This window comes from Macrosteles quadrilineatus, unplaced genomic scaffold (genome assembly GCF_028750875.1).
Source record: "Macrosteles quadrilineatus isolate MER2022 unplaced genomic scaffold, UCM_ALF_1.0 Scaffold_5__1_contigs__length_97177068, whole genome shotgun sequence".
NCBI classification, from domain to species: Eukaryota; Metazoa; Arthropoda; class Insecta; order Hemiptera; family Cicadellidae; genus Macrosteles; species Macrosteles quadrilineatus.
Genome location: NW_026542598.1, coordinates 34,339,777 through 34,359,973, shown reverse-complemented (window position 1 = coordinate 34,359,973; position 20,197 = coordinate 34,339,777). Strand labels below are relative to the sequence as shown.

At 34.6% G+C, this 20,197-nt stretch overlaps 1 protein-coding gene across 2 annotated transcripts; it reads left to right on the top strand.

The window, feature by feature from the left end:
- The first annotated feature begins 714 nt into the window (after positions 1-714).
- Positions 715-19,615, top strand: LOC128994536 (zinc finger protein OZF-like). 2 transcript variants are annotated; one of them, XM_054419151.1, is made up of 9 exons: positions 715-987; positions 1,985-2,048; positions 2,956-3,072; positions 4,611-4,763; positions 5,539-5,694; positions 8,481-8,712; positions 15,056-15,561; positions 16,246-16,446; positions 17,323-19,615. In XM_054419151.1, exons 1-9 carry the CDS (start codon positions 944-946, stop codon positions 17,557-17,559), a joined length of 1,710 nt encoding a protein of 569 aa, XP_054275126.1. In that variant the 5' UTR covers positions 715-943; the 3' UTR covers positions 17,560-19,615. The 2 variants fall into 2 exon arrangements, with proteins under 2 accessions (XP_054275126.1, XP_054275127.1); XM_054419152.1 differs by having other exon boundaries at positions 948-991.
- Positions 19,616-20,197: the final 582 nt, after the last annotated feature.

The window sequence follows — 20,197 nt, the reverse complement described above, 5'->3', positions numbered from 1 at the left end:
GTTTAGAGTTTTAGATATTTTAGTTGCCAGAGCCATCTTGATTGTTTAGTTTTTATTTTGACGATTGTCATGAACTTTGTACATAGTTTTAACGACAATAAATCATTTCATTTCATTTCATTTCAACCTCATCCTTAACATCAGAATCTCTTTACATCCTATACACCGTTATTTGCTCTACAAGACACAAAAGAAAAGATCCACCCCAACATAGACTCTCGAAACTCTACAATATACCGTGCAATTTACTAGCTCAAAATTCTACAATTTGCTACCCCAATAATTAAAACGTTTACAATAATACATTTGTCCAACACCTAAAAAAATACCTGCGTATATCCCGCAGCTAGGAAAACCCGCCTAACCAACCCGTCTTCTGGTATCTTGTGTGACACCTTGGGTGATTTATAATATAATCAATGTCATTGTCTATACCCATAATAGATGGGATGTCCAATTTGTATCCAAAAGTGCATTTAATACCGCAACATCTTTATAGCTCAATAACACTACAGTTATTATTTCTCACCCCCAAATCACCTTAAACGTTCTAAAAACGCTCTTAATATTTTAAGTATTTTATTTTTATATACATTTTCTCTTCCAGTGCTGTTGGTAACCTTTCTAGTAGTCTGCCTGCCACTGTTGCAGACAGGTGCAGCCTGTCTGTTCTGTAGTCAAGCAAGCAAGCTAAGCAGACGAAATGTAAACACATCACTATCACTATCACATCGGCAGTATGCAAATTGGAGATAAGTTTGGTGGTGATAGATAATTTCAGTAAAATCAATGTTGTTAATTTATAACTATTGTAAATAATACGATCCAACTAATCGTCTAAGTCTCACCACTATGCGCTTGTCTCAAGAGTTACCATAGTCAAAATGAGTATTATATTATTGATAGGCCTACACTAATAATTGTCAATAATTCACTTTCGTCAATGGATAAGATTTGTTATGATACAAATTATGTCTCAAATGCAGAGTAAGTAAGTTCGTAGCTCAGTTATTTTTTGTGTTCTTGTTTTTACCTATCCTATCTTTAGGTAGGTATCCTAAGTGTTGTAGAAGCAGAAGGTAAGTTAGGGTGTAAAAGCGTAAAGCAGAATATAGATTTTATGAAGTTTTTTCCTTCCATTATCATGTATAGGCCAATACATTGGACTCCCTCTTATCCGGATACCTTTTAACTTTTAACATCGATTTAACCGGACTAAACTTAATCCTAGGCCTACACTCTGCCGAAGTGACATCTTTTTAACTGGACAAATGTTATCAGCACATCTAACTTCCCCATTTAACCGGACGATTTCTATTTCTACAGGAAATGGGTGGGGTGGTACTGAAACAAACTTTTCTTATGGGAAAGATTTCAAAGAAGTGATTTAAATACAATGCTCCTCACAAATTTAAGTAAAATATTTGGGATGTTTTTTGAGTGATTGATAAAGTATGTACCTAGGCCTATATTATTATTTTAACGAGTATTAGGGGACTTCGGTTTAAGTTAGGGCTGTCGAAACTTTTTTTTTTAGTTTTTTCTACGCCAGTGTCATTTTTTACTAGAAGTCAACGTTGTTGTACTAGGGTCAAACGTTTTAAGGGAAATCGGTCCAACCCCAAATTAAAGCTTTGTGGATATGCCGGAAAATTGAACCTGCCCCTCCCATACCGAAGTCCATAGCGCTAACCACTAGGCTAAACTTAGCAACACAACCAAATGTAAGGCCTATCCGGACTGGCCTTGTCCCAATGGAGTCCGGATAATAGTAAGTCTACTGTAGTTATAAGTACCGTAGGCCCACTGAAAATTATTGGAAGAGCCTACTTAGAAAGAGTTCAGAAAAGGTTAAGTTTGCGTACACCAATGACTTTGATTTGATCTTGTGTTGTAGCATCTAAAATTTAAGTTACCGTAAGTTTAGTTCTGTGTAACCTTGTAATTTACCTACAATAAGTTAATATGTTTAAATTTGTTTTAGGAATTACATTGAAAGCGAAATTCCGGATCAAAATGTAGGCCTAACAGAAGATAATACCTTTCCGGTAAGTTAACAAATGGTTTGACTTCAATAACTTAATTGAATGGCTTTTTATTCAATTTTCTTCATTTTATGGGCAAGATTAGACCACTTTAAGTCAAGTTCTTCTTTTGTCTTGTCTCTGTTTTATGTCCCAGTATCTACTATCAGTTATCAATAATTATTGAGATGAGTACGACATCTACGTGCATATTTTAACCCAAATGAATGAAGGATGAGTGTTAGAATGGTGTGAGAAGATCTATGTAGCTTTCTTACTGACTAAGATAAGCTGTTTCATTAGGTAGGATCATTTATTGTAAGCCCACTTATCAGTGACGGCTGGGTCCAGTTTTTGAACCATCAAAAACCTACTGACTTTTCTCAAGATTGAGCCGGCAACCTTTTGATTGTTAAGTTAGGCGAGCACTACAACCACTCGGCTATCCAGCTAGTTTAGGCTACTTTTTCATATGGTCGGTTGAATGGCTTTTTATAAGGAATTCTAAACTTAAAAACGACACAAAAATCCAAATTCACACCTTAAAAATGTAACTAAGATGGTCTGCAGATTTGAAAATGGTGTTAAGGAGTGAAAGATCAAAATGATTGATACAGTCCTAAGAAAAGTTGGTAGCTTATTGATTGTTGTGGTTCAAAACTATCTTCGTGTTTTTTTTTTTTTATGATTGATGGTTCATGGCTATTTTACAAAAGCTAAGATAATTATATCAGGGTTGTTTTCTTGATTCCAACAAACAAAATTAGTAGTAGGCCTAGTCAAGGACTTTAAACTGTATCAACTTAAGTGGTCAGAGAAAAAAATATGTTTGATTAGGCCTACCTTACATTTTGATTTCATCAAAACGTTAAATTCATATTTTATTTTTCCTTAGAAGAACTTTTTTTACATATACCCATTTGTCTTTTAGGATTGCACAAGCAACTGCAGTTCTTCTTCTAAAGAGGTCCTTTCAATCAAAACAGAACCCATTGATGATTATGAAGAATGTGCCGAAGAAGACAGTGATTTTCCTCTTGACGTTCAGGTAAATGCTAATTTCAAACCTGATGATCAAGGACAGCTGGGTTCAGGCTCAAACCATTAAAGAGCCATGGCTTTTCCCAGGATCTAATTAACAACCATATGATTATCAGGCAAGCACTAAGCTCCTAGATACGATGCTGAGTATTAGTAGTTTAAGACAGGTGCCGGGATTTTAACCTATTCAATGTGGTTAGTACCTATTTATGCCAATATTTTTATCTATCCGAAAGTGATGTACACCGGAATGCCGTTCCACCTCAAATCGAGCACTGGTTGTAGTACAAACTAGCTGTGTACCCGTTCTACGCACGGGGATCTTATAATATTCAGTTGAAACCTTCTTATATAACGAACAGCAGTTGGTTTGCATATTTTAAGATATGCTGGCCAAACTATTATACATAGCTTCATTTTATGTTGTTTTTTGTTGTTCCGGATCGGTATGACAATCAATAAAAGGTTAAATTACCTCTGTGTCTGCCGGTCGATCCTATAACGGTAGGCTTACTTTTATTTTTACTATCTGATCTCGTTTGCATGGCTCAATCACGTCCTGGTTGAAGTTCGTTCGCTACGCTCACTCACCTGTATGTTGGAGCTCGTTCGCTGCGCTCACTTTCCTTCAGGTTAGCTCGTTCGCTACGCTCACTTGCCTTCAGGTTAGCTCGTTCGCTACGCTCACTCGCCTCCAGGTTGCAAATTAGCTGTTGTCATAAATGTAAAAGAAATAATAGTGCTAGTGCTGCACCCTGTTGGTAATCCTTGTAACTTTAATGCTATTGAACATCACAGAACAGAACCAACTTGTTTAATTGAAACAGCTGTTAAGATTCAATAATTTCATTTCTCATAAGGTTAACATGGGCTTCCAGAAATTCCACGTCAAAAATCGACAAAAACTTGATTTTCAAGGGTTTACTGTTAAATATCTAACTGTCTCATATTCGATGAAATACGTCTAAAACCATCTCATATATGTATAGTATTTGGAAAATAAGTTTCAGGCGGGACAGTGCTATAGTTATTGAGGAGTAGTTGTAATAAAGTGCGTATTTTAGCGTTACCAAGAGAATGACAGATAGACAGACAGACAGACAGACAGACAGACAGACAGAAATTGAGATAAGGTTTGATTCGGTTTCTCTGACCTATGAAATGTAAAAATAACCAAAAAGTTCATTATTCTAAGCAATGTACAGACAAAACTCTAATTTTATTTATATAGATTATTTCTTAGATTGACATCAAATGAAATAGTTTAATTATAGGCCTAGGTTGATTCTGATATATATAATCAAATTTTATTAAATGGTATTCTTTGTAAAATGCTGTTTTTGTGCGGAATGTTAAACGTAATGGGAATTTTTATTTACCATTGTGGGGAATGTGATACTCGAAAGGTAAGTAGCCCATTGTTGATTTGATAAACTAAATCTATAACACTTACATAGAGTGTAGTTTTAGTAGTTTTTAAAACAATTAGCTAAGTTGGTTTCTTTGTGTTGATTCAGTTAGTTACCATGTGTATTTTGTTACCAGATATCTGAACCAGAAGAAAACAGTGGTGAGAATGAAAAAAGTGACATAGAATGTGAAGAATTGTCAGAACTACCGGTTAAAACTGAACTTATTGAATGTAAAGAAGAATGCCAAGCTCTTGATGACGAGAACAACACTAATCCATTCATTAAGGTAAGTTGAAACCGGTTCAAATCAAATCAAAAGATCTTTATTCACATCATGTAGCCTAAATTCATGTTTATTGAATAGTGTTAAACAAGTTAACTTACAAGAATATTTAGAATGTATAAGAACAGTACACTATTTAGTCAACTATCACTATGATTGGTACCTAGTCATACCATTACCTTATCATGAGTTTTGCTAATAAGATAGTATTAGGTACTCCTACTACTTTAGGTCATGCTATTTTCTAAATTTTAAGATCTACTATTATTTGTTTAAAGTTAAAAAGAGTCTTCAAATTAATGAATTGCCTTCTGTATCATGGTTGTTTTGCCATCTCGTAATTTCTCTAGTTTTTCAACATATTTATGGATATTAGGCTAATTAATAAGAATGTTTTTTTTTTGTTTCCGTTTTCTACGTATTTTTTCAATAATGGTATGTAGGACTAATAAAATTTGTAATGTTCAGTTTTTTAATCAAATTTAAAATGTTTAACAAACTAGAGTAGGGTTGTGCAAAAAATGGTCTGATAATATTTCAACATATGTTTTATTAAACTGCATTGATAAACTCTTACAAAAACATCAATTGATTGAGTCAGAGCGGACCTTGTCCTGATGCTCTTCAGCCGCATATCGGCTGAAAACAAACATTTGTATGCAGGGAAATTTGATAGGTACTAGTTAAAATGCTGGCTGATCATTACTAAATAATTAAATTAAATTAAATTATTTAATAACCACAATGTGTAATTTTATAAGTGTGTTTGAAATTTTAGGCGGAACCTCTTGAAGAGGGGTATGAAGATCGCGTAAATGATTTCATTCAAATTGTTACCAAAGAAAAACTTCCAGTTCAAATGTTTTCCAGTGATGATACAGTCACAAATTGTTCTGAAGAAAATGAAGCTGAAAGTGGTCATTTTCTGTCTCAGGTATGTTGTACTACTCATCATTAAGTTAAAAGTTGTATTATAATAATATTTTTTGATCAACCACAAATGTATGAAAGACTGTTAAATAGTCCCTCCCGTTCCTTAACACATGTGCTAGCGATCATCACATATTTGCGACGCTGAGGTCATTGGCACGGCCCAAAGTATAGCCTACTTTTTAACAGTACACACGGAACGCAGGCCAGTGATGCAGCAAAGTAAAAATCAGTTTTGCCAACTATCATATGTATGTCACTAATCATATCCACAGACCAAATGACACACATATGCAACAGACATCCCTGTGGACCAATGCAGAGAATTCTGGGCCTTCAAATAGACCGTTAAGTTACGAAGATATAAGCTTTTTAATAACATTGGAAACCGATGCAAATATGCGACGTCACATCAGTCTATTTTAATGTGACCCATGGGCAGTCTATGGGCAGAAACTGGCCGTCGTATACGTGCTTCGCTGGTCCATATGAATGAAAAATTAAGTACTATTGCCGTAGCGAACGAGTTAAAATATTAGACTAAATAGAAACAGAGAGATACTATCCCTAGAGATTTATTAAGTCAAATTTAAAGCAAACATTTTTTTAAAGCAGAAAAAACAGCCGTTTTAATTCATGGGTTGCAGGTCCAAAGCAGCATTTTTACTCCCTAGGATGTAAAAATCATCTGTTGTAAACAGTTGTAAATTTTGATTTTGGCAATCGTATTGATAAAATTATTTAACGATTGAATTATTAGGTTATGTGTTAGCCTATTGTTGTCGATCGCTCAAGATATAGATGGTATAATGTACTGTAACACAATAGTAATAGACAAAATCAAATCATTGAATCATTTTCTAATTACTAAACAGCTGCTTATTTGCATTGCAGAATTGAAAACAAACTGGAAGTCATTTTGAGAGATTATGTTTACATAGTTTTGATTTAACATAGTATGTTATGTTATGGTACTTACAATTTTGATAGTTTTTTCATTTTTTATAAATTTTGATTTTTAATGGGGATTTTCCCATAAAACTCCATAAAATAATGGAAAAATCGGATTTTCCCCAAAATGGCCCGAATGATTTTGATAAAAATTTAGTATGTTATAGTCCATTAAATCCTGAACAAAATTCTACAAATCCCATCTCCGTATATTTACTCTAAAGGTTGTTGACAGACTTATGGGAGAAAGTATGTGTCAGAATGCTGATACCGTTTATTTATTAATGATGCGATATGACAAAAATTATAGTTCACCACACAGGCAAAAAGTGTGTTTTTAACCCTCGCTCATTTAACAACCACGGCATTCATTGAAAAGAGTCACTTTGGGCCCTAGTGATGAAATTTACTATTTTTTAGTTGACATGCAAATGTTTTAGGATTCATTTATTTCCATGGTTAAAAAAAAATGAAGACTATACAAATCCATTTTTAAAGAACCTTTCATGTAGATAGTAATGTCTATGTCAATATTATATTTCCTATTTTCATAGATTTTTGGTTAGCCACTCCCAGGATAACCTTTTCAATGTTTCAAGTAAATCATGTGGATTAAGAGGGTTCCATCCGCCGCTGTTTACCGCGTAAACATGGTCCTACAAAAAGAACCTCGTGGCATAATGAAAGTGTTTATCGAGATGAAATAAACTGTAAAAAGATCCAAACTATGCACTGGATGAACTGAAACCTCGTAATTGTTTCTTAAAGTGTTTGCAAAATCATTTTGAAAATCCGTAAATTAATCTTTTTTACATGTGATTTTAACTTCTAAATAATAGTTAAAAACTAATTTTTCCCCATCCATATACAAGCTCTGATATGTTAAGAGCACCAAAAACACACAATCGTTGGAAACAAATTAGTTTTAGAATGTTGAGAGCTTGTACAATAGAGGCATGTTTATTTCTTAACTATATTTCAATCCATATAATCCGCCATCTTGAATCAAAATTCAGGCTGTCTGGTAGAACCCTCCTAAACTGATAACATACAAATTAATAAGAATTTAAACTCATTCTATGAATTTATTTTTTAGTTTAACAGATTTGGCAAAATAAATTGCAACAGTTTGTTTGAGATTTGTGTCTATAACAGGTTGAACAACGTAAAGATATGATACTGTTGTTAAGAAATCTCAATCTTTCTGTAATATGTTTGTTTTTGTTTGTAAAAATCTTTACCTACGACCGTTTTTTAAAGTAGCCGTTTCAGTACAGTTCTTAGAATTGAAAAGTATCTCATAACAGCATTGTTTACTTTCATAACAGCATAGTTTTACTCATAACAACACGGGTAACGGACCAATGAGGTTCAAGGATTGAGAGAGGAGAAGCAAAATTGTAATGATTCGAAATTCAACTAATCAGCTGTTCCGGTCAATTTAATTGTTGATTGGTGCAATTAGTGAATTAGTGTTTGATTCCTTGCTTCACTGTCAGTGGCAATGAGAGGTTATAAACAAAAACATAACCTCTCTTAGAAGTTATGAGTAGTGATTTTTATTAATTAAAACACCGTCGTAGGTAAAGTAGTGTACGAAGGCACTCGCCAAGGCTCGTACCTTAAATTTTCTACTCGTGTCGTTAACACTATCTTTACGCAATCGTTGTGTAAACTAGTATAATACCTTCCTTACGCCTATCATAGGTCTATATAGGCTACAGTGAATTTACATTTCAAGATATTTTGGACTTATTAAAGAACTTTATACTATTCTTTGAATCTCAAGTTTTTTTAATTCAACCAAATTTAATTTAAATTTAATTGTTTCACAAACAGATTAAGCCAAAGCGACTCCGCGGTGGGATGCTGCAATGTGCCAAGTGTTTGGCCAAGTTCAAGTACAAAAGTACGTACGATTACCACGTCAAGTCCGCCTGTGGTACTAAGATGATCGCCCGTGACCATCTGGTGAAAAAGTCTGGGAAGAAGAACCAGTTTGATTGCAACGTTTGTCATAAGAGACTGTCAAGTAGGACTAGCCTCATGGTTCACATGCGTATACACACAGGTTGGTACGATTGTGATATTTGCAAACCTTCTTTTATCTACTAGAGTTAAACAGTAAAAATACACAGGCAGGTTGAACCTACTCAGGTAGGATTTTATTTAACCCATTCTGGTCAGAAAGATTATTAAAAGTAAAATTATATTGAATTTTAGCCTCCTGATTGCATTTAAAATTTAAATACTATAAATTGGTGTAAAATACCTGCATTTATGCAATCTTTTTTGTAGCTGAGTTGCTACCGGTTTCAACTCACATTGGAGTCATCTTCAGGCAGTTATGTCTTCTCGCTTCATTTGAAGGTTGAGAAGACATCTTAACTGCCTGAAGATGACTCCAATGTGAGTTGAAACTGGTAGCAACTCAGCTACAAACAAGACGCATAAATGCAGGTATTTTACACAAATTTTTAGTAAAAGGAAAAGTTCATTGCCTATTGCACAGTAGGTAAGATAAATTTCACTTTGGTAGTCCATGCTCACGAATTGCCAGTGATATTGCGTGACATATAAACATTTGAATACATAAAATCCACAATTGGCGAGCAGTCCCATTAAAAAAAAAATTTTTTGTGCCTGCTGAATGGTGATTTTTAGTAGCAACTGTGAAACTAAATAAGATAATGAATTCATAATGGATAATATATATGTTTGTTTACTAAATAACTTATTGATCAGTATTGTACGTGTTATTAAATTTACAGAAAGTAAAAAAAAATAAAATTTGTGTTGCCTTAAACATTTTAAACATATTTTACACTCATACTGTTAAGGCTAAACATCCCTGAAAAAGTTGTGTTTCTGGCCCGATAGATAGCAGCACCTCTGCGGCAAATTTGTACCACTTATAATTTCCGTATTTATTATTAGATTTTTGTTTTGTAAACGGTTTTGTAAATGATATGATTAAGACATTCACGCTATTTTGCTAATGTTTTTTAAAATTTATTAACAAAAAAGTTTTATAAAGAATTTTTTTGCTGTAATTATTTTTTTAAATCGCAGGTAGTCATTTTGTAAAGAGAAATTTTAAAAGAATTTTGCCGTTTTCAGATATTAATTCGGCCAAATAGTTGTATCGGAATCCTTTTTTAAAGAAATTATCATTATTTCTCTCGCGCTCCGGTCCCCTCCCCCTCCCCCCCCGCATAGCGCAGCTCCAGTGCCAGCCGCTCTGCCCGGCCCTGCAACGCGACTGTAGCTTCGTCTTCTCACAAACACCTCGCAGTCATACTCTGACCGGACGTCCCGGACACACTTACTAGACTGGACTCCTGATTTTAACAGATACCAGTTTATGATTTAAAAACAAGTATTTTCTGTAAGTCGGAAAGAGACATCCATTCAAATAAAATTGAAGTTTTATCTGTACATTGCTTAGAATCATGGAGTTTTTGGTTCAATGTTTTGTGGACTGTGCATTTATTTACTTACTAGCTGTTTGCCCGTTCTACGTAGGGCCTACGGGAATCTTGTAGCAAGTTGAAACCTTATATTCTGAACAGGAGTTGGTTTGCATATTTAGTGTGCATTTTGCATTAAAAGAAGGCCTGCAATTGAAAGTTACTTTTCACACAGGTTAAAAGTAGTTAAAATACTACCTCAACCTCACTATTGCACACTTTATTCGGGTTGAAATTTTCATTAACAAAGGTGCTCTTGTCTTTTCCACGAAACAATGAGAAATAAGGACATTAATGCGTTACCAACAGACATACAAACAAAAATACAGAATTGAATTAGGGGATTTGCTACGCTTTAACCAAAGCAAATTACAAACAAAGTAATTATTTGAAAGTTTTGATAGTGTCATCAGATTTTATCATAATCGTTTTTAGGCCTAATCAAACTGTAAAATTGGTGTAAATCCGTTGGCAAATATATAAGTATTTGCGGCTGGAACTGCAGTCGTTGGATGACAGCCGTTGAACGATAATCGTATAGAGATAGCTTAGCATTGTTTTCAATGGCACCGTTGTCACTGACGCGACTGTAGCCGCAGTCGTACCGTAGTCGTGAACGTCCATCGTACGGGTCTGCTCCTGGAGCAGTCAGTGTCGCAGTCGGTGGACGATTTTTTAGGCATTCACAGCTTTTTCTCGAGTAAGAGCCTCGAGTGTACTCAGCCCCAATCTTATTCTTGTGGAGAATAATTAAAATGTTATACAGGGTGTTCATTTGAAAACTTTCCATATCTGTTGTGTGCAAAGGTAAGGCTTTTAACACTTGTTTGTTCTCAATTCCCCCTAATTTGGACATGCCAAATCCAATAAAATTTTTTTCAATTTTGAAAAATGCCCCAAAAGGGCCCAATTTGGGGGGTAGGGGTGCTTTTTGAGAAATTTTCAAATGTAAACATGGGTTGTGTGATACATCAATTTAAAGGTCTAATCACCCCGATCATTTTGGTGCAAAAAAAGATTAATTATCTTTAACTGTATTTACAGGGTGGGTCAAAACGTTTTAAAAAAGGACTTTGAAGTTAAGTACCGTATTACCCTAAATACTGAACGGAACAGCGCCAAATTTCTTTCCAAGCTTATTCTTGAGCTACTCTTTAAGATAACTTGTAGTAAAGGCATTTTCCATGTTATTTTCTAATCAAAAAAAAAATCTCAAATTTTAAGAATAAAAGAAAGCTGAAAACTCAAAATTCTTAAATAGCAAGGTATGACAAATTTCATACCACGTTAAAGGTCCTTTTTTAACAAACATTTTACGTATTTAAGTTTTCTTTCTATCTCTTGCCGTTTAAAAATTGCAGTAGAGAAACATAATTTTCTATGGTAAAATTGTAACTAGTTTTCTAATAATAAAACAGCCAAAATTCGTCTCTAGACACATTAAATGGTGCAATAACTGAAGGAAACAATTCATAATTATTTTTAGGCAGATAGGCAAACAAGTCATTACGTTTTACTTTGTGAAAAACAAGTTTTATAGCTGATGAGAAAAACCCAAGCGTGGGCCGCTTTCTGTTGTACCATTGACTAGTCAATGGTAGTACTAATTTCAAAAGTACCATTTTCTGTAGTACCTAATCAAATATGGTGTAAACTTAAAAAAATAGACTTTATTTTTACTTATTGGTCATAACAAAAGTGTTCCAGGATAACTACAAAGTGTTTAACAATAGATATATGGCTGTAAATGATTTAGTTAGGAAGTTTTCTGAAACTGGCTCAGTTACCAATGAGAAAAGAACAGGATGAAGAGTCCAAGATGAATTCTGACACACGTTAAAGTAGTCGATCAATTTGTTATGAATCCTACTACATCGTTGTACAAAGTGCAATGTGTTTTATTAGAAAACTAGTTATAATTTTACCATAGAAAATTATGTTTTTCCACTGCAATTTTTAAACGGTAAGAGATAGAAAGAAAACTTAAATACGTAAAATGTTTGTTAAAAAAGGACCTTTCACGTGGTATGAAATTTGTCATACCTTGCTATTTAAGAATTTTGAGTTTTCAGCTTTCTTTTATTCTTAAAATTTGAGATTTTTTTTGATTAGAAAATAACATGGAAAATGCCCTTACTACAAGTTATCTTAAAGAGTAGCTCAAGAATAAGCTTGGAAAGAAATTTGGCGCTGTTCCGTTCAGTATTTAGGGTAATACGGTACTTAACTTCAAAGTCCTTTTTTAAAACGTTTTGACCCACCCTGTAAATACGGATAAAGATAATTAAACTTTTTTTGCACCAAAATGATCGGGGTGATTAGACCTTTAAATTGATGTATCACACAACCCATGTTTACATTTGAAAATTTCTCAAAAAGCACCCCTACCCCCCAAATTGGGCCCTTTTGGGGCATTTTTCAAAATTGAAAATAATTTTATTGGATTTGGCATGTCCAAATTAGGGGGAAATGAGAACGAACAAGTGTTAAAAGCCTTACCTTTGCACACAACAGATATGGAAAGTTTTCAAATGAACACCCGTATATAGCTTAATTGTTAATGCATTTGATGAATGATGATGATACTTGGTTAGTGGCTTTATGTGATAGTATTAAGACACACATTAATGAATGGAAAGTCCACGAGTACACAGGTTTGCTGCAACAGGGCTATTACTATTTTTTATAATGAACATGTCTTATTCTGAAAAAGGAAAACATAATACCAAAGCATTGTATTAGTTTATTAGCTTAGTAAAAAAATCTAACGTTTATAAATAAACTATCCTACCTTAACGTAAGAGCAAACTTCTCATCTCCTGTGATTGGATAGGGAATGTAGTTTTAAAGTAAAAATGCTCATTGATCAAACTATACAAAAACTTAAACTGAGATTTTGAAAGTCTGAAGAACTCAGATAACATTCTCCCATCAGCTTGGAAATTATTGTTTATTAATATTTTGAAGTACCCCTCTTCTGTTCGTTTTGTAATTATACTATGTGTGAATTTGTGCTAAGTCTTTGAACACTTATCACTTCCAAAGATTTTCCATCTTCTAGATCTTCAACCAGCAAATAAATGAATAGTATTTTGTTACAGCCTATAAACTAATACAGTAATTCACTATCCCTACTTCAACTCGGCAACCGTCAAGAATTTTAACTGAACGATTGTATAATAATCGCACCAATGACAATGCCTACTGCAACGATTATCGCCGAGCGATAATCGTGCGACGACGATCGTCCAACGACTGCAGTTCCAGCTACACCAGTGATAGTACGGCACCACCAAGGCCGCACAACGTTATTAATCTAACTTGGTTTGGATGTGCTAACAAAACTTGATCGGAAATGGTTGCGGTATTTGTAAACAACTTTTAATTTAAACATATCAGTGACAGCTAGAGGTGAGAACTAATCCAAACAGCTGATCGTTATTTATTTCATAAAATGTAATAGTTAACATTGGGAGAAAATTGACAAAATTCGAACCAAATTGGGTTTTTGATGGTTCGTTATTTTGTTTTCAAAGGAGCGAGGCCATGTTTTTATAGCCAAAGACACTCTCATCAATCCAGTAAATACGGAAAAATTATTAGAACCTTGATCGGAACTTTAGTTTTCTAGGAGTAGGCCGCGCAAAATGACATTTTGGCACAGATTAGACAAACAGACAGACAGAAATTGAGATAAGACTCGTTTCGGCTTTCTTAGGCTATGAAACGTAAAAATAACCAAAACCTGCATGATTCTAAGCAATGTACAGACAAAACTGTAATTTTATTTATATAGATTTATATATTTGCCAACGGATTTACACCAATTTTACAGTATGATTAGGCCTAAATACGATTATCGTAAAATTAAAAATTTATGACACTATCAAAACTTTTAAATAGTTATTTTGTTTGCAATTTGTTTTGGTTAAAGCGTAGCAAAACCCCTAATTCAATTCTGTATTTGTTCGTGTATGGAAGTGCGGGAAACCGTCATCCACCGGTGTACAAGCAACACCCCAGCCTTGTTTTGGGGGGAGGGGTAGCAAATGTGAGTGTGACCTTGGAATGAGTCACAGCGGCCCTGTCCTGCACCTGCTTCATGTCTCTCTCGCGTTTGTTATAATTACTGTAAATGTTTAAACAACGATACCGACTGAACAAGCCAAGCGATTTTAAAAATTTAAAAAGTAAAATTAATTAAAAATTATTGTCTTTAAAATGACTACCTGCAATTTTCATTTTTTATTTTGTAACACAATTATTTTACCATAATTTTTTTAACCAACAACTTAATTCAAATTTATTGTCAATGGCGTGAATTGTTATTTTATCCCGTTCACAAATCAGTTTTCAAAATGAAAATCGGATGAAAATTCCACCAATAAACACCAACACAAAATGACTCCATTTTGGTGATGCGACGTGGTGGCAGAATTTGGAACTAAACCTGGGATGTTTAGCCTTAACCTAATATGGTAAATACATATGAAAGAGGGCAAGCCATGATCAATTTTGGATTTGCCTACTGTATTTTGGATTTGGAGGTTTTGGGGATTTGAACCCAGGAACTCCAACACCAAAGTTCTGACATCTATCACCAACCCAGCTTGATCCCTTGAACGAATAATATTGGAGAGCCTATGTATAGAGTAAAGACCTTGTGATAACAAAACACACACAGAAGGTAACTTACCAACTTATCGGTTGTATTGAAATCGGCGACTCATCGGTTTTCTGTGAAGTAAACGGCAACCCTATAGTCTGCCCATGAGATGATAGTCCTCCTCACTTTAAGCATCTTTGTGTTTGCTGTAACAGCATTCATTTAACTTGTATAGGCCCCTAATATATCTTAGTTTTGATAGTTTGTGATTGTGAATAATCTGCAGCCCGTACATACTATGCTAATGAAGAATATTTATCAGAACATTAATGTTTCAGGGGAGAGACCATTTGCTTGTGACATCTGCAGTCGGTCGTTCTACCAGAAAGCGCATCTCAAAGATCACATAAATAGCCATTTGTCCGGCAAACCTATGAGTCCACTCTACTACACGTGCGCAGAGTGCGGGAACGTCTACCCTACAAAATCTCAGCTTACTTCGCACATGAACGTTCACTTTGGCGACAGGGTGTTCGGGTGTAACGTATGTCACAAACGCTTCCGCACACGGTCGAACCTGAGCAACCACAAAATGATTCATTCGGGGAGAAAGCCGCACTGCTGTACAGTTTGTGGTAAAGATTTCCTACGCAAACCCAGTCTGGACGACCACATGAGGATACACACCCAGGAGAAACCCTTCGAATGTGAGATCTGCGGGAAACGGTTCGCCGAGAAGACGCGGAGAAATACACACGTCAAACGACACACTGGGGAATTGACGCAAGTTTGTCCGACGTGCGGGAAAAAGTTTGCTGGCTCTTACGATCTGAGAGTTCACCAGGTGTGGTATGTCTTGAAAATATGGGCTTTTAGGTTAAACTGATATACGGGAGTGGAATACCGTACTTGAAATTGTCCACTGTTTGAATTGGAATTGTAACCACTGTGTGTTGAAGTATTGTACAACATTGCATTAACTTTCATTAGACAATATAATCCAATCAATTGTGGAGAGAATGTCTAATCTCTAAAAGATCAGCCTTTGATCAGCCATCCCAATATATGTAAAAGATGGAACATCAGCTATCCGGCAACACTGGTCAACATTAAGCCCAATCCAATCCAAGATTAAGTACCTAGTAGTGTTGATTTTTTATTTTTTGCTTGTTTAATTTTTCCCCCAAATCATAACAAAAACTTGCAGTGAAGAGATTAAATACAATGTTTCCATAAGCGATGCTCTGGTTTGGCTATTATTTAAAGTTGTTTTACATAAATGTTTTATTAGATTGAAAGTGTTTTTATTATTACAGATCCTGTTTGATATTGGGTTATTTCAGGTTGGGTTGGGTTAGGTTAGGCTGGAACCAAGACGACCTACATTTTGAATTGTGTATTGGAAAGTGCAAGTTATACAGTGGTAAAAAACTAACCCAAAATATCCAAATTTTCATTTTACTGTAGATCATTGACATTTAATCATGTAATGTCTAATTTGCTTGACTTGATGTGACTGTTTTGACAGAGAATGCACACTGGGGAGAAGCCATTTTCCTGTAACATCTGTGGCCGAATGTTCAACCGCAAGTCCATCATGGAGACTCACATGACAATACACACGGGACGGAAGGACTTTGTGTGTACGGAGTGTGGAGAAGCGTTCAACCGAAAGTCCAAGCTGGACATTCACCTGACGACTCACACGGGCGAGAAGTTCTTCTGTGAGGTCAGTTGTCAGTTTGAGTTCTGTGATTCTCAAATGCCTAATTTGTACTTCAAGGTGAATAGTTTTTGGTTTGGTAGGAGTTGTAGAGAACTTAGTTATGGGTGTAAACCGAATGAACGAATTATTTTGTGTTTAAAAACGTAAACGTTTCAAATGAGATTCGATTTGGTTGAAAGCGTTAGGCGTAATTAATATGTTTGCCTAATACATTGTTGAAAATAATGTAAATTTAAATTCCAATAAAATTTGAGTTAAACCACCAACACTAAAAGGACAACTTATTGCAAACTATGACATCAGTTGTCTTATTCACTGCCATGGTATCAGAAACTAAGAGAGGAAATAGAATGATGACTGTAACCTTAAAAATTATCTATAAAAAATCCATGGATGGGATGTCTACTTCAGTATCCTAATTCTATGACTATCAGTGGAACTAAACATTTCATTCCCATGTTAGAGTTGTCTCCAGTTTGAAATAAAAATTGATTGTGATGATGTATATTAATGATTTCTGTTGAATTTGTAGACTTTTAAAGAAGTCAAACTGATAAAACGACTTATTGTAAGTTATAGCATCTTTCATGTTACGTCATCTATCTCAGTAACAAAAAATAGGGTTGAAAATATAATTTTAAACACTAGCGCAATCGATGACCTGGCTCATTCAACTATGATCTTTTTTTTAAGAACAATTGGAGACAACTAATCCTTATAGGTACTTCTGTATCCAAAAGTAATAAATTTCCAATAAGGTGTGTAATGATTCAACAAATTTGGATGAAGCATTTCAAGGCTTTAGCCCTTTGGTAAATATAGGTAGCCTCCAAAATATATTGCCTAAGGTCAATTCTAACACATCTCTGGATGCTTCAGATTTGCCACAGAGTGTTCAAGTGTAAAGCGTATCTCGTCCCACACATTCGGACACACTTCGGCATCAGCCGTATGAGAGGGAAGACCTGCAAATGTCTTCTGTGTCGACAGGAGTTCCCGAACCACCAGCTGTTGCAAGATCATCTGGCCAAGACACACCCCACATTGTTCCAACCCCCCTCCCCTGCCTCAGCCCCTCCTCCAATCACGTTTGTCAAGGTAGAGTCCGATCAGTAATGTTTTTTACGCTAAAGGTGTGTTAGGTATTGAGTATCTGAATGTGCTTTTACACTGGGCAATGAGTGAAGGGACTATCGTTAACTTAAGTTTGTGTATTATCAATCAAAAATAACCTTAGATTATTTAAGAATCAACCCACAACCTAATCAAATAAATATAATCAAGTTTTAAAGCTGGCTGATAAGATGAGTTGTATGTTTACTATTTGATCAGAAATTTGCTAGTTCAGTCCTCTTTGAGTTGAGCTTTTTGATGCTTTTTAAAACTGGTATCAGCTGTTGTTATTATGTTATAGGTTAATTTTATTGTCTAAAGAAACAGCTGGTCTTATTAAAATTAAAGCTACACTAGATATGTATCTCCGTCTACACTAGTCCATGTACTAAACAACATCAGACTACACAGTGATTTTTATTATAAAAGGCGGCCTATACACTATACAGTGCAGTTTACAGGAAATTGAGCATCCATATCAGAAATCATATGTACATATCTGTTATTTGATTTTCTACAATTATTATTCATCAGTGTTTCTAAAACGTTTCCAAATGTTGTCTGACACGATTAAGAGTTATTGACAGGAGCAGGTGTCATGTGCTTATCAAAAAGTCATGTCATGTGCATTGCCAAAAGGATTTTTTTTTGTCTGAAAGGGCTTTTGCTTGGTGATCATTGATTAAAATATGACATACCTTGGCCATATGGTTTTACAGTTACTTTTGTTGTTTTGTTACGGATGAAATCCAGCTGATTTTTTTACCAAGAAATTAGGTTAGACCAAAAGTATGCAATTATGTTTTTTTTGGGAATGATTTTTCTCAAACTCTCTATCACGAATACTAGAAAAATACTGGTATGGATCATAAACATAAAAAATGACGTTTTTGGCCTGAAAATAAACAAAACCCCTATACTAATAGCATTATTAACACATGGTTTTGTTTACTTTCGGGCCAAAAACTTCATTTGTTTATGTTTATGATCTATACCGGGTCTTTTCTAGTATTCGTGCTCTTTACTAATAGTAAATATTTTCTTTTACTCCATCGCATGAAGAATATATCATTCCGGTTTTGTACTTTCATATTTCTTTACTCATATTCTCACATTTTTGTTTATAGTTGGGTAAAAACATATTTGTTACTCAATGAATTTGTATTTACTTTTTGACAATTTTCACTTTGCCCAGTCTTTCCCATGAGTGTCTTCCTTTAGAGCAAGGCCTTGTTTACTTGTGTTAGAAATGTATTGAGGTATTGATACAGTTAGAATCTCAAAAGCATCGTTTCTTCATTTCTTTAAGATATTTAGTTTTTAAGTAATGTAATAGAAACCTACTAGTCAATATTTAGTCTTGATAATTTTTGATGGAAACACTAATGGTTCTTCTTCTCCGTGATAATTATGTTCAGTTTGTGTAGATCTTTTAAAGGCTTGCGTTTTTCAAACTGAAAAGTTGAAAAGGAAACATTCTTATTGTTACATACATTGTTAATTGCTAGTTTGTATTGATCACTATTCATAGTCATACATATGTGCCGTACCAAGTGCAATATAGTTTTGGTTTCATTATGTTCCTATAGCTCGGGTATTGAGTACTTTATAAAATAGTCAGTATATTTTCATGTTTATATATTTCAATTTAAGTTGAAGATAAAGTACTATTTCAGTTACCGGTACCACAGTAAGACTTATTTTAATGTCATGTAGCTAGTGTTGTGCATTTTTTTTTTTTGTCAACACTAAAGAGTTAGTTAATGGTTGGTTTTCAAGTTTACTTGTATTGTGATTTTTGTTTGTTTTCTAGTCGATATGTTAGTCATTTTTCTAGGCCTATATATTTATACAATACAATTGTATAGTTTTTGTTCCTATTATGCTTATTGTTGACGTTTGTGTATTGCTATATGGGAGAAGTAGTGTTTATTGTGTTCCGTGTTTACCAATTACTTAACTTAGTTCTCTTAAGTTATTGAATAAAACTTTTGTTATAGCAAGTGATGTGCACTTTGATACCTCGTAGTAGTATAAGTTGATTTTGGATATAACCTATTTAGTTTGACACCTAATGTTTGCCATAAGACGGTTCATAAAGCTATTGAGATGGATTGCGTTTGATTTCAAATAATATTCTGAATTCCAAAATATCACTTTATATTGTCCAATGCACATGGTTTGAAAAAAAATCATTTCTAGTCCTCCTTGAAAAAATGCTTGCTTACCCAATCCAACCCCTTAAATGTGAAGCATGTGTCTGAATTTTTACTAACTTTGAAACCTGAATAGAACGTGAATTCGGATGACTGGGAAAGTGTCTGTGAACTGTACATGAATTATGTGTGGGATTGAGAATTATAAGATTTTGGGGGGAAACGGAGCGAGTGCTGTTTAATTCTTTGCCATGGGTGTTATAAACTGCCAAAACTGTCAGATAGGCCCGAGTGTCGTTTGACTCCCCAGAGCGTAAGAGTGATTCAGGGGAGGGGTGTAAGTGGAAGGGGGTCTAGTGGGTAGGATGTAACGGAGACTGGGCTACCCTAATATCGATTGAAAATTAATATCAACTCGATTAGTAAACCTTCATCCATTTTTTTATAGTTTGGTTAGTTTAGGTTATAACAGTTTCATTTCATCC